The sequence below is a fragment of the Vespula vulgaris genome, chromosome 12 (assembly GCF_905475345.1).
Source record: "Vespula vulgaris chromosome 12, iyVesVulg1.1, whole genome shotgun sequence".
NCBI classification, from domain to species: Eukaryota; Metazoa; Arthropoda; class Insecta; order Hymenoptera; family Vespidae; genus Vespula; species Vespula vulgaris.
Window position 1 is genome coordinate 4,182,578 of NC_066597.1, and position 12,988 is coordinate 4,195,565.

At 27.3% G+C, this 12,988-nt stretch overlaps 1 protein-coding gene across 8 annotated transcripts; it reads right to left on the reverse strand.

Moving 5' to 3' along the window:
- Positions 1–225: 225 nt before the first annotated feature.
- LOC127068080 (tolloid-like protein 1) lies at positions 226–12,806 on the reverse strand. Of its 8 annotated transcripts, none has more exons than XM_051003738.1 (18): positions 12,360–12,803; positions 10,480–10,540; positions 10,253–10,354; positions 9,795–9,887; positions 9,453–9,630; positions 9,344–9,370; positions 8,986–9,197; positions 8,684–8,891; positions 8,404–8,612; positions 8,094–8,325; positions 7,835–8,020; positions 7,517–7,762; positions 7,198–7,418; positions 6,952–7,134; positions 6,728–6,857; positions 6,469–6,653; positions 5,357–5,493; positions 4,363–4,510 (listed from the first exon to the last, which is right to left on the reverse strand). In XM_051003738.1, the coding sequence occupies exons 3-17, from the start codon at positions 10,344–10,346 to the stop codon at positions 5,405–5,407; spliced, it is 2,493 nt and encodes an 830-aa protein (XP_050859695.1). In that variant the 5' UTR covers positions 10,347–10,354; positions 10,480–10,540; positions 12,360–12,803; the 3' UTR covers positions 4,363–4,510; positions 5,357–5,404. The 8 variants fall into 8 exon arrangements, 7 of the variants coding, with proteins under 7 accessions (XP_050859689.1, XP_050859690.1, XP_050859691.1 ...); XR_007782817.1 differs by lacking the exon at positions 4,363–4,510 and adding an exon at positions 5,569–5,666 and having other exon boundaries at positions 4,517–5,493; positions 12,360–12,805; XM_051003732.1 differs by lacking the exon at positions 5,357–5,493 and having other exon boundaries at positions 226–4,510; positions 12,360–12,798.
- Between the last annotated feature and the right edge of the window lie 182 nt (positions 12,807–12,988).

Below are 12,988 nucleotides of genomic sequence, written 5' to 3' on the forward strand. Positions count from 1 at the left end.
AAATTTACTTTTGGAGCAACATATAATGTTAACATTTTAATCAGAAAGTATAATATTCCTTTTGTATTTTTGCTGAATTTTGGAATTTTGTATAATAAAAAAAAAAGAATTTTTGAATACAACAAATTCTTTCCTTTCTAGATTTCCAAGTCCTACTTTATCGTGATAAATTTAAAAATCTAACCTTAAACCTGACTATGTGGGTTATAAAAAAAAAATGTAAAATTGATTTATTAAACAAATGTATTTTCATTGTTGAGGACTCATACCGTAGACACAATATTGATAATTTGTGTGTTATTATTTCTAAATTGGTTGACAATTTAAATGCTAACTTTACTACTTATACACATTTGTTACATATATTATGGTATAATTATTAATAGTCGTTTCTTCAAAAGTGACGTTACTCTTATCAAGTAATATTCCATTATAGTTTATAAGTTTTCATATAATATTGCATTAAACTAATTACTTATCTTACATAACATTAATGGAGGATGGTATTATGCATTTACTTGCCTTTGATACTTATTTTTATAAAAACTGGTTTTATTTAGAGTATAGAGATACTCCTTAAATAGTTTATTTAACGTGTCCAATTTAGTACACGAAGTAACGTGTTAATATACTTAATAAAAACATTATGTTATATATATAAAAAAGAAATATTACACTTATTACCTATACATCTTCTCAGTAAAAATAATTGTATGTAGTGTTTGCATTGCATAAATAAAGTGATCATAGAAATAGTAAAATAGTATTTTATATCGAAAAATAATAATAATAATAAAAAAAAAAAAAGAAAGAAATTATTCTCTTATTATTAAATCGATTTACCAAACGCAAGTATGAATTTTACTCTGTAAATATGCTAAACCAGCTAGCATAATTGACAAAACAATATTTAGAATTATTGCTAATTTATAAAATTCTATGCATCATGAGTTTCATCATTTTTGCAGTAAACAATATTATATCATTAAAGAATTATATGTTTAAAATCAGAGTTATTTTTAATTATAGAAATTATAATTGTTTAAAAAAATCTTTAAAAAAAAATATTTTTATAAAAAACAAATATACTTTTTTAAAGATATAACAATAAGAAATATTAAGATATAACTTTTGTAAATCATCAATCTTATGAGTAAGCTGTTATAGTTGTAATAGAACTATAATTACAAAAAGAATATATTCATAAATGCAAAATGTTTGCATTACATTTTTTCATAAAATATGATTACGTATTTTATTTAACTAAAACTTCTCAAATTGTAGTGAACATATTTTTCATGAGTATATATGCCTATTTTGTTATTTCCTATTTTAAATATTAATATTTGGATTATATTTATTGGCTAATATTGGTCCTTGCTACTATAGCAACTTTATATTGATTTTTACAGCAGTTGATCTTTCATAGCATATATTCATGAATAGAACATTAATTGTAATTACATTTCAATCAATTTGATGAGTATAATAAAGACCAAAATTGGCCAAAAAATACTATTCCATTAGCTAAAACACTTTTTTGGTCTTTTAAAATGCATTCTATATGTTTTGAATTATTATGTTTAATATAGGTGTAAGTTATATCAATATTTTGAAATAACTAATTTTTCAATGGATGCAATTTATAATAAAGAAAAGTAAATAAACAATAAATTTTATTTATCATAGAAATTAATTAAATAAAAAGTGATAAAAAAGATAAATAATATAATTTTTTTTTAAATATGTTGAACAATAAATGTAAGTATTTCAATTATATAAATATTATAGATCAAATGAAAAATGTTTATAATAAAACAACATGTTACACAGTTATTTTCAAGTAACAAAAAAATAAAATCCACTGAAAAAATTTTCTTTTTTTTTTTTTATAAATATGATATTCTTTATATATATGGTCCTGTTATATTTAGTGCAAGTGTATATAATTCTGCTCTTTTTACAAAATGTATACTGGTTTTCTTACCAAAATTTCTATACTTGCCTTTTGGATGTTCTATAATAATGTGCTCATTTGCAATTCTGATTTAAAATTTGTTTCAATTTGTTTTAAATAGATAATTAGAATTTTTGATATTCTGAGAAAAATTTCTCATATATGTTAATAATACATGCTTAAATTTTATCATACTTAGATAATACCATATGTATTGTATCTAAGCTGATCTAAGTATTTCTAATCAATATGCCTTGCTTATATAGCAAATTTCGTACTTACAAATATAGCATTAGACATACACTATCATATAGTAATTCTTTGATATTACTAATGTATCTATATTATACACCTATTTATATTATATATGATTTTGAAGTAATAGTATTTTATCCAAATTGCTTTTTAATATGTCATTTTCAATTACATAAATTATATGTATATACATTGTGTTGATTTATATAAAAACAATATTGCTAATAATTGCAAAATTATTATTTCTCTTTCACAATAAAAATGCTGATGGTTGCATTTAATATTTATAATTTAGTTCCAACAAAAGTTTGCATTTTTATAAAATTTGCACATTAAATGTTTCATTAATAGAGATCAAAAGATCATATACATGATAGATCTGCGAATTATATTTAAAAGAATTATATATGATATTACCAAAATATCTCTAATTAGTAACTTTGTGCAGTCAATATGTTTCAAAAGATTATAGAAATTATAAACGTATATAATAACTCTTTAATAGCCGAAAGCGCAATACAGAATGCTTATAATTTTTCGATAATTCTTAGAATATATTGAAATAAACATCATTTTTAAACTGCACTATATACATGTACACATACATATATAATTACCTATTATGCATATCACATAACTTTTTCCGCATATTTAAAGAAATTGAACACGCTGGTTCGATATTATAAAGTCTCACAATTCTGCAGTATTATTTGTTTCAATGCTCTACAAAACATGAAAAAATTTTTATGTGATTCTGGAATGTAGTACACAATGTATATAAGATTTTATTTCAAGAAATCTTGAATATGTTAATTAACATTATCAAATATATATTATATATATATATATACTTGACCTTCCTTCTTTTGCATATATCCTTGTTTGCTAGTTTACATCCTTTTACAAGATGTATCTTGGAATTTATTTAAGATAGTTTAGAATATATTTTGTTTTAGCTCCCATGGCAGCATTTACTGTGAAATATATATTAAAATTCTCTTGGTAGTTTTCTTAATTATATAATTGAAAAGATTTGCAAATCGTTTGTAATATAAAATCTGTGAATATATATATGTTAAATTTTGAGAATTGAATAATATAAATAAATTGGCAGTTAAAAGTAGTTGTAAATTATAGTACAATGTCTGCTGAATTAACAATAAAAATTATTTTTAATTCATAATTGTTCAATATTACACATACTAATGCTTGTTATGAATATTTAGCAAAACTATTATAAAATTAATTATATTTCGTACTATAATATTATTTATTAAATTGATTAACCAATAGATTTTAATTATTTCACATAATAACAACAGGAAATTAAAACTCTATATTGCATGTGTGGGTGTGTGTATATAGTTTGATATTTTGTTTATGTATTAGCAATTGAAAAAGATAATGTACCTTAATTTATCATAAATATGATAGGAGACAGTTATTTATATATATATATATTACTAGATACATGAAGACCATTTTCAATTGATTGTACAAAAAAGTTTACTTTGCAATATTATTATTCACATTAGTAAAAAGATATTGCCTACTTATACTTGTACAAAATATATTACATGCAAATTATATATTTTATGAAATAGCAGCATTAGTATAATTAATAATATTATGATAGCATAGTACAATGAATATACCACACTTAAGTATTGCTGATAAAATTTATATTCTGAAACATAGTAAATTTATGTTTTGAATTAAAAATAATATATTCTGTACAAATAAGATGTAAAAGCGATCGTATTTGAATTGATCGATAGACTCATCTACATTAGTTTCTTGTCTCACTTGAATCTAAAAGGAACGTGTTGACATATGTAATAGTAAGTGCTGATGACACTGTAAGTTGCTCCCATTAGGCAACAATAGTAACAACAATAACAACTAGTTACACATTAGAAAGTCTGGGAAGCAACGTGGAGAAGTATAAGGAATTCCAGGATTTTAACCACGCTGCAAGTGGCCACGGTCACACACTATCTGGACTACTTGTTTCATCACCGCATACTTGTTCAGCATCACTGTCACTAGGTGGGCTAGGTTGCTCAAGTTGATATTGATTATATTCATGAATATGATCCTGGTGATGTTGCAGAAGAGCATGATGATGGTAGCAGGGATGATGTTCTTCTATACGTTGATGTAGATTATCAATGTGAACTTCTTGAACAGGTCTTTTAACTTTGTGACATAACAGGCATACAAACAGAACAACTAAAATAGAAGCTGCAACAGATACTGCTGGGATGACATAGGTATCTGCTGATATCGTAGCAACACCTGTAAATTTATGAATAAAATCTGTTTGATTGTGTATTGTTACATATATAATCCAATACTTTTTTAAATCTCACATGAAATATCTATGTACATTTTATCAATATGTACAAACTTTGTTTCTTTTATATTATTGAAGCACCTAAACAATAAAATTATTGATCGCAATACATCTAACAAATAGAATTCATTACAATTTCTATAGTGCTAAAGTTTTTAGAAGGATCTTGGTGTCAATATAGATAATTATAAATTTTTATTTGCAAACTCTCAAGGTTATTGATGGAAACTACAAGAGAAAGGTCGACAATACAATTCAGGAAATATTTTGCAAGACTCACAAAAAGAATATAAAAACACATGCATTTATATGATTAAGAGGGACATAATAAATAACATCCTGCATGCTTTTTGATTTCAGTGTTACCACATATAATTTTAATATTTAAAGAAATTATGTACTGTAAAAACTGCCGATGTTATGTTGTTACAGTGATCAAGAATTATTATATTTTTCTAGAAGAAGTAAATGACACCATATATTATTTCCTGTAAAACAGGTTTAAAAAATTAAATATGGGTAGTACAATTAACAAAAAAATAAAAATATGTTTTAGTATTCTAATACATATTTCATATTTGTTGATTCCAATAATCAATGCTAGCAGTTGTTAATGTTTTCTATTGTTAAGTGTTAATGTTATTAATGCTACGTAATGATTACAAAACTTGTCTATTATAAAACAATGACTCAGGAATTGCTGTAAGAAAAGCTGTCTTTATTGGAAACACATCAATCACTTCAAGAATTTCATGTGGTATGATGTGCAATACTGTGAGAGAACTCACGTGATAAGGGAGATAACATGCCGGATCGTCGGAAGCTTCATGAGGGGCTCAGATGGCCACGAACACAAAGCACAGAGAGAGAAGAAGCATGGCAGAGACTCCAGCCAGTGCTGGTGACAATGGGGCTGATGCTGCACCTGCGACACCACACAAGCATTCATCCGCTCAATCCTACCACTCTCTCACCTGTACACACGTGTACAACTACTTACCCAGAAGTTAAAATTTAGTATGTATAGGCATCGCGTATCATCTTTTTTTATGAGTGACTTTTGTGTTATCGACGCTTTGGAATCGATTATTATGTATTCTATATATTGTTAAGAATTAATTTTTTTATAATTTATTCAATAACTATATATGTACTGCATATATACATATAATTTATTAAACACTCGTTTCTTTTTTATTTAAACAAATATGATAATACATGCTTCGTGCAGTATCTACAAATTTTATGTGGTATACGTATATTTGCTTGGGATTTTATTAGGTATGTGATAGTAGTGAACAGTATAAAGATTTAGAAAGAGAGAGATTATAAGGAAAATTATTAAATTTAAATATAATAAAAAATAAAAAATAAATCAAGGACAATTGTATAACATCTAATATATAACAAATTTTCCTGGAAACATTAATATTTTTACTGTGTCCAGAAAAATGAATAAGATTATAATATAGAATTACAGTTATACCTTTAATAAATACATTCATTTCATTAATACTGAACGAGTCATGTATCTCGTTATAGAACGTTAATAAAATATTTAAAAATTCCATAATACAAAAAGAAAATATATATATAGAGAGAGAGAGAGAGAGAAAGACACTTCCATGTACAAATGTAGTCATTAACAGATTTCACATCAAATTATTTGTTCATTCTTTAATTACTCTTTTATGATACATTTGTGAACCATTTATACATGGTATTAAATGTATAACAAGAATGCATATAAATTTCAATGTGAATATCAGTAATAACCACAATTGTATTACGCTACTGTATATGAATAATTCACGCGAATATAGAAATCGTATAAGCAAAAGACAACATCAAAATACATTAAAAGAAGATTTTGAAAATATCTATTATTTTCAAAACTTACAGTTCTCTTCGTCCGATGTATCGTTCGGCCCACAATTTTTGATTTTATTACATCTCAACGTTTTTGAAATACAATACTTATTTTTGCTGCAAAGAAATTGATTTGGACAATCACCGTTTATATTTATCTCTGTCCATATTGCTCTAAAACCAAGCTGTCCAACCGCTTTATCTGCTGATATGAAACTGTAAATATTATGTACAATATATATTCAGTATCATTATAACATGAAAAAAGAATATAAGAAATAAATGTTTACCTAAGACGCATATTATTATCTTCTGATACAAAGCTCCAATTGGTATTATTATTTTTAGCACCACAAAGCTCAATTGGCGCGGACGAACTAGAATACCACATACGTAGTACTGCTGCAGGGCAACCTCGTGCTAAAGAAACATTTAGAAAAAAAAAAAAAGAGAAAACAATATAATATATATATACGTAATAAGACAATACAATATATACGTATTCATTACTTACCAGTTTGATCACCTTCTACAGAAAACTTATCAAAATTCAATAATATTTGTTGATTCGGTCGTACTTTTATGAACCAATTACATGTTTTACTAGCAAACTTTTTCGACGGGCCACCATATTTCTTTGGATAATTAGGACTAGTTATTATTCCATAATTCAAACTGCTAATATTTGATCCACAATCTGTAATAATATCATGATATTAAATGAAGTAATCAATAAATATTATATTCTTTAGTTTCTTACCTCCAAAAATTGGTTTTGCTACCTCGAAAGTGTAACGCGCTTTAAATCCGCTATAAACTTTTTCGGAATCTGAATGTAAAATTACTTTTAAACCGAGAGCACCAAGAGTTGATTCTACTGGTCCTGGAGCAGTCATACCACAGTACCTGCCTATTAATTTTTCTGTATTATCGCGATACATAGTATAAATTTCTAACCAGTCGTTTTTACATAAAGTTAATCTGTAAAAAGATAGAATTAAAAACTTATTAAAATCTATATTACAGTATTTCAATTTCAATCTTTTTAACATAGTTTAGAAAATCATTTTTTATCTCACCCATAGTGACCGATCGTTAGATTCACATTACTGGTTCTAATTTTAAAATGATCAAATATCAATGTCACTTGTTCATTCGGCGTCGAATAAAAGAAATAAGTACAATTTGTATCACTTGGATAATTACTAGGATATCGTGGGGAATTAAAATCTCCCTTTTTTCGAGAGGAACTTCTGTATCTAAATATACAGGTACCATCTGGTTCTGCTGTTCCAGGTATTTTATATTCTGTCTCAAAAGTATACCTATAATATATAAAAACATATATTACAAATATATGTAATAAATATTTCTTTTTAACATATTTTGATATTTACCGTGCTTTAAAACCTTTTCCTTGGTATTCTCCACTGCTAAATACCATAACAAGTCTTGGGCCATCGCTAACTACATGTTCTGGATTATTTTTCACACCACATAATTCATAATCAAATTTATCATAAGAATCAGTTGTTTCTTGACCTTTCAAATATAGTTTTAAGTAACCATCAGTACATGCAGGACTATAAACAATAAGCAAGAAAATATGATTTCAGTTATATATGGTTGTATATATATTTATATAATTATACTTACTCTTCTTTAAATTCATTTCTTGGAATTTCAAATATTACAAATTCCAAGCGAACGCGTTCAAGATGTTGTATATCTTGCATTCCATAAATAAAATAACGGCATACAACTTTTGGCATATAAGGAAATGGGAAATTAGGACTAACCACAAATCCAGAAGACTTCTTTTTACTTAAAATCTTCTGATCACATTCCGAGCCTCGTATATGTTCACCATTATAACTGGTTATAAAGTCTAAACATAAAAGGTAATACAAATTTTAAATCTAATTTTTACTTGTATCTTTAAGAAAATATATATATAAATATTTACCTAATTTAACAAAACTTTCTGAAAATTCAAAAATTCCTTTAAAACCACGATTTTGCGTATTCGCTGTACGCTGAAGAGTAACAAATAATACAAATAGATTGGATTCTGATGAATATAATACCAAATTGCGTTGTTGCCCACAATATGTTCCAATAGTAGTAGATGTATTGTCGAGTCCATCATATACTTTTACATAATCCAAAGGGCAACTATAATATAACATTGTCTCATTTCATTATTCCTATGTTATAAAAAAATATTATAAAATCAAAATACATACTGCGGCCCGCCAAAGAATAAGTCAAAATCTCGAAACTCCAAGCGTATTCTTTGACTTGGTTTTCCAATGAATTGATAACTACATGAAAGATCTTTTGGATACGTTCCTGGATAAGTCGGAGATAATAAGTTTCCAATACGTTTAACATCTGAATTTATTGTGAAAGAACATGGTGCACTTGGTATTGGTGTTCCAATTTCAAATACGGCTGTGTAAATATAACATTAATTTATTTATAATCATATATTCAATAAGAAAGCCTTTCAATTGTTTTCATATAACTTATCTTTTAAATAACTTACATGCATTGATAAAAGTATATATCCCACTGAATAGGGTAGGTAACGTTATATTTTTATCAGTATAGAAACTGAGAGCAATGCCTTGATAAAGAGAAATACGTTTTCGAGGTGGAATTGGGCCACAGAAACGACCTCCAAATGGTGTTTCTATTAACTTGGTAGTGTTATCTGAACGAATTTCCGAATATATATCCATGTATTCATGGCTACAACTGAAAAAAAAAGAAAAAAATATTAAAATTTTTTATAAAGAAATTGATAGAAGATCAACGCAAAGATTAAAATGATTATAAAATTCCTTTTAATTATTGGAGGAAATTTAATATTTTAATAAACACTCGTTAAAAATAGAACTCACGCAGGTAATTCTCCAACAGCAGATCCACTGTAGAGAACAGACATATATTTGAGACAGTGATTTAGAAAGCAATATATTATACCCAATAATCATTTGTTATATTACTTACGCTGGTGGCCTGCCTCGAAGGCCAAATGTAGTAAAAATAAGTTCCACGCGTTGACGTGGTCCTGCTAAAAACATGTAAATGCACTGCCAAGATGATCCTTCTAGATTTATTAGTGTAGGTGCATAGAAAGTTCCATTTTGCGGCCCATCAGGAGTGCTTATAAATTTTTGATCGCACTCTAAAAACAAATATTATACAATGTAATCCATAAATTGTAATCCATAAATCATAATTATAACAAATGTGTTTATAAAAGCTCATCTATAAAATATACTTGTGATTGAATGCAGTATAAATGTTATTACCAAAAGTATAATGTTATAACCAAAATAAATGACATACTTAATATTTTGGCAGTGGTGAGACGTCCCGGTGGTGGTGGCAGTGATGAAATGTGGTCTTGCTTTGGCAGTGGAGCCTTAATTACCTCACGGGCTGAATTCAGGAATGATGATGAATCAAAGAACCGCAACAATATCCACCGCCACCGGGAACACACCATACCATATTAATTTATATTATACATAATAATTACAGAATTAAAAAAGATTATAATTTCTTTAAAAATTATAGTAGTAATTGAAAACAAAATATATATTGAGTATTTGTAAAACAGAATTTTATCCTTAATTAAAATATTACCCTTATCTAATCTTCTATATTTAATAACAATAACAATAACAATAATAATAATAATAATAATAATAATAATAATAATAATAATAATAATAATAATAATAACAATAACACAACAACAATAATAATAACAATAACACAACAACAATAATAGTAACACTAACCTGTAGTATTGTTTGGGAAGAGTAACAATAAGAGCAAGACAAAGGCAGGAGAAGCATAACTATTCCCAGAGATATGCCAAAGTATTGAAGCCATATTGCATCCTATGATAATAATTACATTTCTTATAAGCAATAAATAATATGTACATATGTATATAAAATTATATTCATATTTTTATATAAATATGATAAAACAATAGTCAATAAAGGTTAATAACAATAATTACCATATCGTCAGTGTCTATTCCACACATAGGAAGAGCAAGGAAAACTAATCCAAAAGATCATCTGTAAAGCATGATTAATATTTTATGTACACTTTTATGTACATTAAAAATATTGAATAATAGAAAAAAAATAATAAATTGCTTAGATCAGAGATGTCGAATTAGGTATTCATAGCCATTCTCATCCTTTATCACACTTTACAACTTCACATAAAAATTTTCTTCTCTTCTATCATTTATACTTTCCAAGTAAAATAATCGAAGATCATGACGCTTACATTTGTTTCACAGATAATGAATCTTTCTTTTTTTATTATATGTAATTTTTTCTTTATTATAACATATACAAACGAGAATATTGTAACGCGCAAAGAAACAGTTTTTCGACAGCCCTGATTTGGACTTAAGGTACATGTACATATTTACGAGGCTTGAAGTTTTTATGAAGTATTCGTTTTATGTCACGTACGTGCGTACGGGTCAAGATGCCGCCGAATTTCAAACAAATCTATACAATATTTATACGATCAAATAATTCTTATATTCTCAAGAAATGGTAAATATTAATAAAAAGTAGTTAGTATATATTGGAACATTCGCAAGTAATAATACTCAATAAATTCGGTAAGCAATTTCAGTAATATAATTAAATAATATGAATACTCGAAAAATTAAAAAAAGTATTTTACAAAGTGATCAAAGCTTTTCATTGATTATTATTTAACAAAGACAAAAAAGAAATAAAAAGAAAAAGAAAAAATAAGGTCATGTTTTTGTATCGTTACTGACCTACATACGAACAATCATTAAAAGTATCATATTTGAATTAAACTGATCCAACGATCAGCATAACGAATTTGCCACGCCCTTGAACAAAGCACATTCTTTTTCATATCCTGAAGGGTGGAACGATCGAACGTCATTTTCCCTCTATTCTTCTTTTTTTTCCGATAAATATGACTGCTTGAAAGAGTAATAAAACGTGAACAAGTTTTCAGAAAGAAAGACAAATAGAAAAAAAGAAACAAAAAACAGAAACAGAAGAAAGGAAATAGAGAAAAAAATAATAATAAATCAAAACCGCGCCCATGCGCTTAACAAACGGTGATAATAAGGTCAATAACAGTATCTCAAATTATTATTTTTTTTTTTTTCTAAAGAAATAATTGAACAACAATTACTAATCTAATTGACCTAGTTTATTAGAGAAAAAAAATATATATATCTATACAACCCTACATATTTAAGACATTACCAATATCCCATGCATGTAGGTTACAAAAGTGTATGTGTACCATGGTCCCACCCGTTACAGTCCGGGTCACCACCCCTCTGCGGCATATAAACCCGACCGTGCATATCGAATGAGTCAAGATCCAAAGGATGAAAAGGATGTCCTTTCGAGAAAATTCTTTTAATAAAAGATATCATTACTATACGTTAAAGTCAAAGATTCATTTCTCTATCGGTAGCACGCATGCACATACGGGGTAAGCACGCACGACGCACGCACCTCTCGTTCAACATACTATATATAATATATCTGTGTACAACAAATTAAAACGTTTAACTTCTTCAAGACTCGTTTTATACTTGAAAAAAATAAATATGCAATTACGCCAGAAACGAGGACATTCATGAACACCCTTCTTCTTCTTTTTAATCTTATTAATATCCTGTTTTAACGAACTAGTTAATTAACATTTTGAATAGACGTATTTTTGTTAAAATTCGATCACCGTTTTGACGTAGAATGCATATAAATTTATTTTTATAAAGGAAATGATAAATTAAATTTTTATCAGCATTTGATCGGCCGAATTTGATCTATTATATATAAGTTTTCTTTTTTCTTTTCTTTTCTTTTTTTTTCATTTTACCGTGCACTGTGTCTGTTTCTTTTCTTCTTCTTGATTATTAACGGTGTAGAAAATAAGGGCGTCAAGGTAATGGAAGCAACGCGGAACCATCACTGGCAAATACACGCGAAGAAGCACCCGCAGAGGTGCAAGTATCGTCTAAGTCGGCTCGTTAATCGGCACGAAGAACGACGCGATGACAGTCGCCTCTCCGTTTAACCTAACACACCCTCTTTCGCTACTGACAGAGGTCGTCACAAGGGGGCTGCAGTGGTGTGAGTGGTGCATCCTTATTGGCTAGACTTTTAGGTAGAAGGGGATGATTGGGATACCGAGTGGGAGGAATGTTTTTTCGCGGCAAAATTACTCGAACGTGACAAAGTTGTCTCATCTTCTTCTTCTTTCTCTTCCTCTTCTTTTGCTAATTATAAAGAACCGTACGAGAGATGACTATTCATGATTGAAAAAATGAACCGTTAAAACTCCTTCAGAATTTGATAAAAATCGTTCAAGATATTCCCTGTAATAAATTTCTTACAATTTATCAGATTCGATTTTAATTTGTATTATTTTTGAAATCTTATGTTATTATCTTAATCGAGTATTTTTACTATTACTATTATTATTATTAAATATACAGTGGTAGTGAG

Bases quoted from the DNA above. Each gene is read 5' to 3' on its own strand.
- LOC127068080 (XM_051003732.1), bottom strand. From the start codon at position 10,346: ATGGCTTCAATACTTTGGCATATCTCTGGGAATAGTTATGCTTCTCCT. The intron at 9,631-9,794 runs GTATGTCATTTA...ATTTGTTTTTAG, and splicing joins CACCACTGCCAAAATATTAA to AGTGCGATCAAAAATTTATA. The intron at 9,371-9,452 runs GTAAGTAATATA...TGTTCTCTACAG, and splicing joins CTTCGAGGCAGGCCACCAGC to TGGATCTGCTGTTGGAGAAT.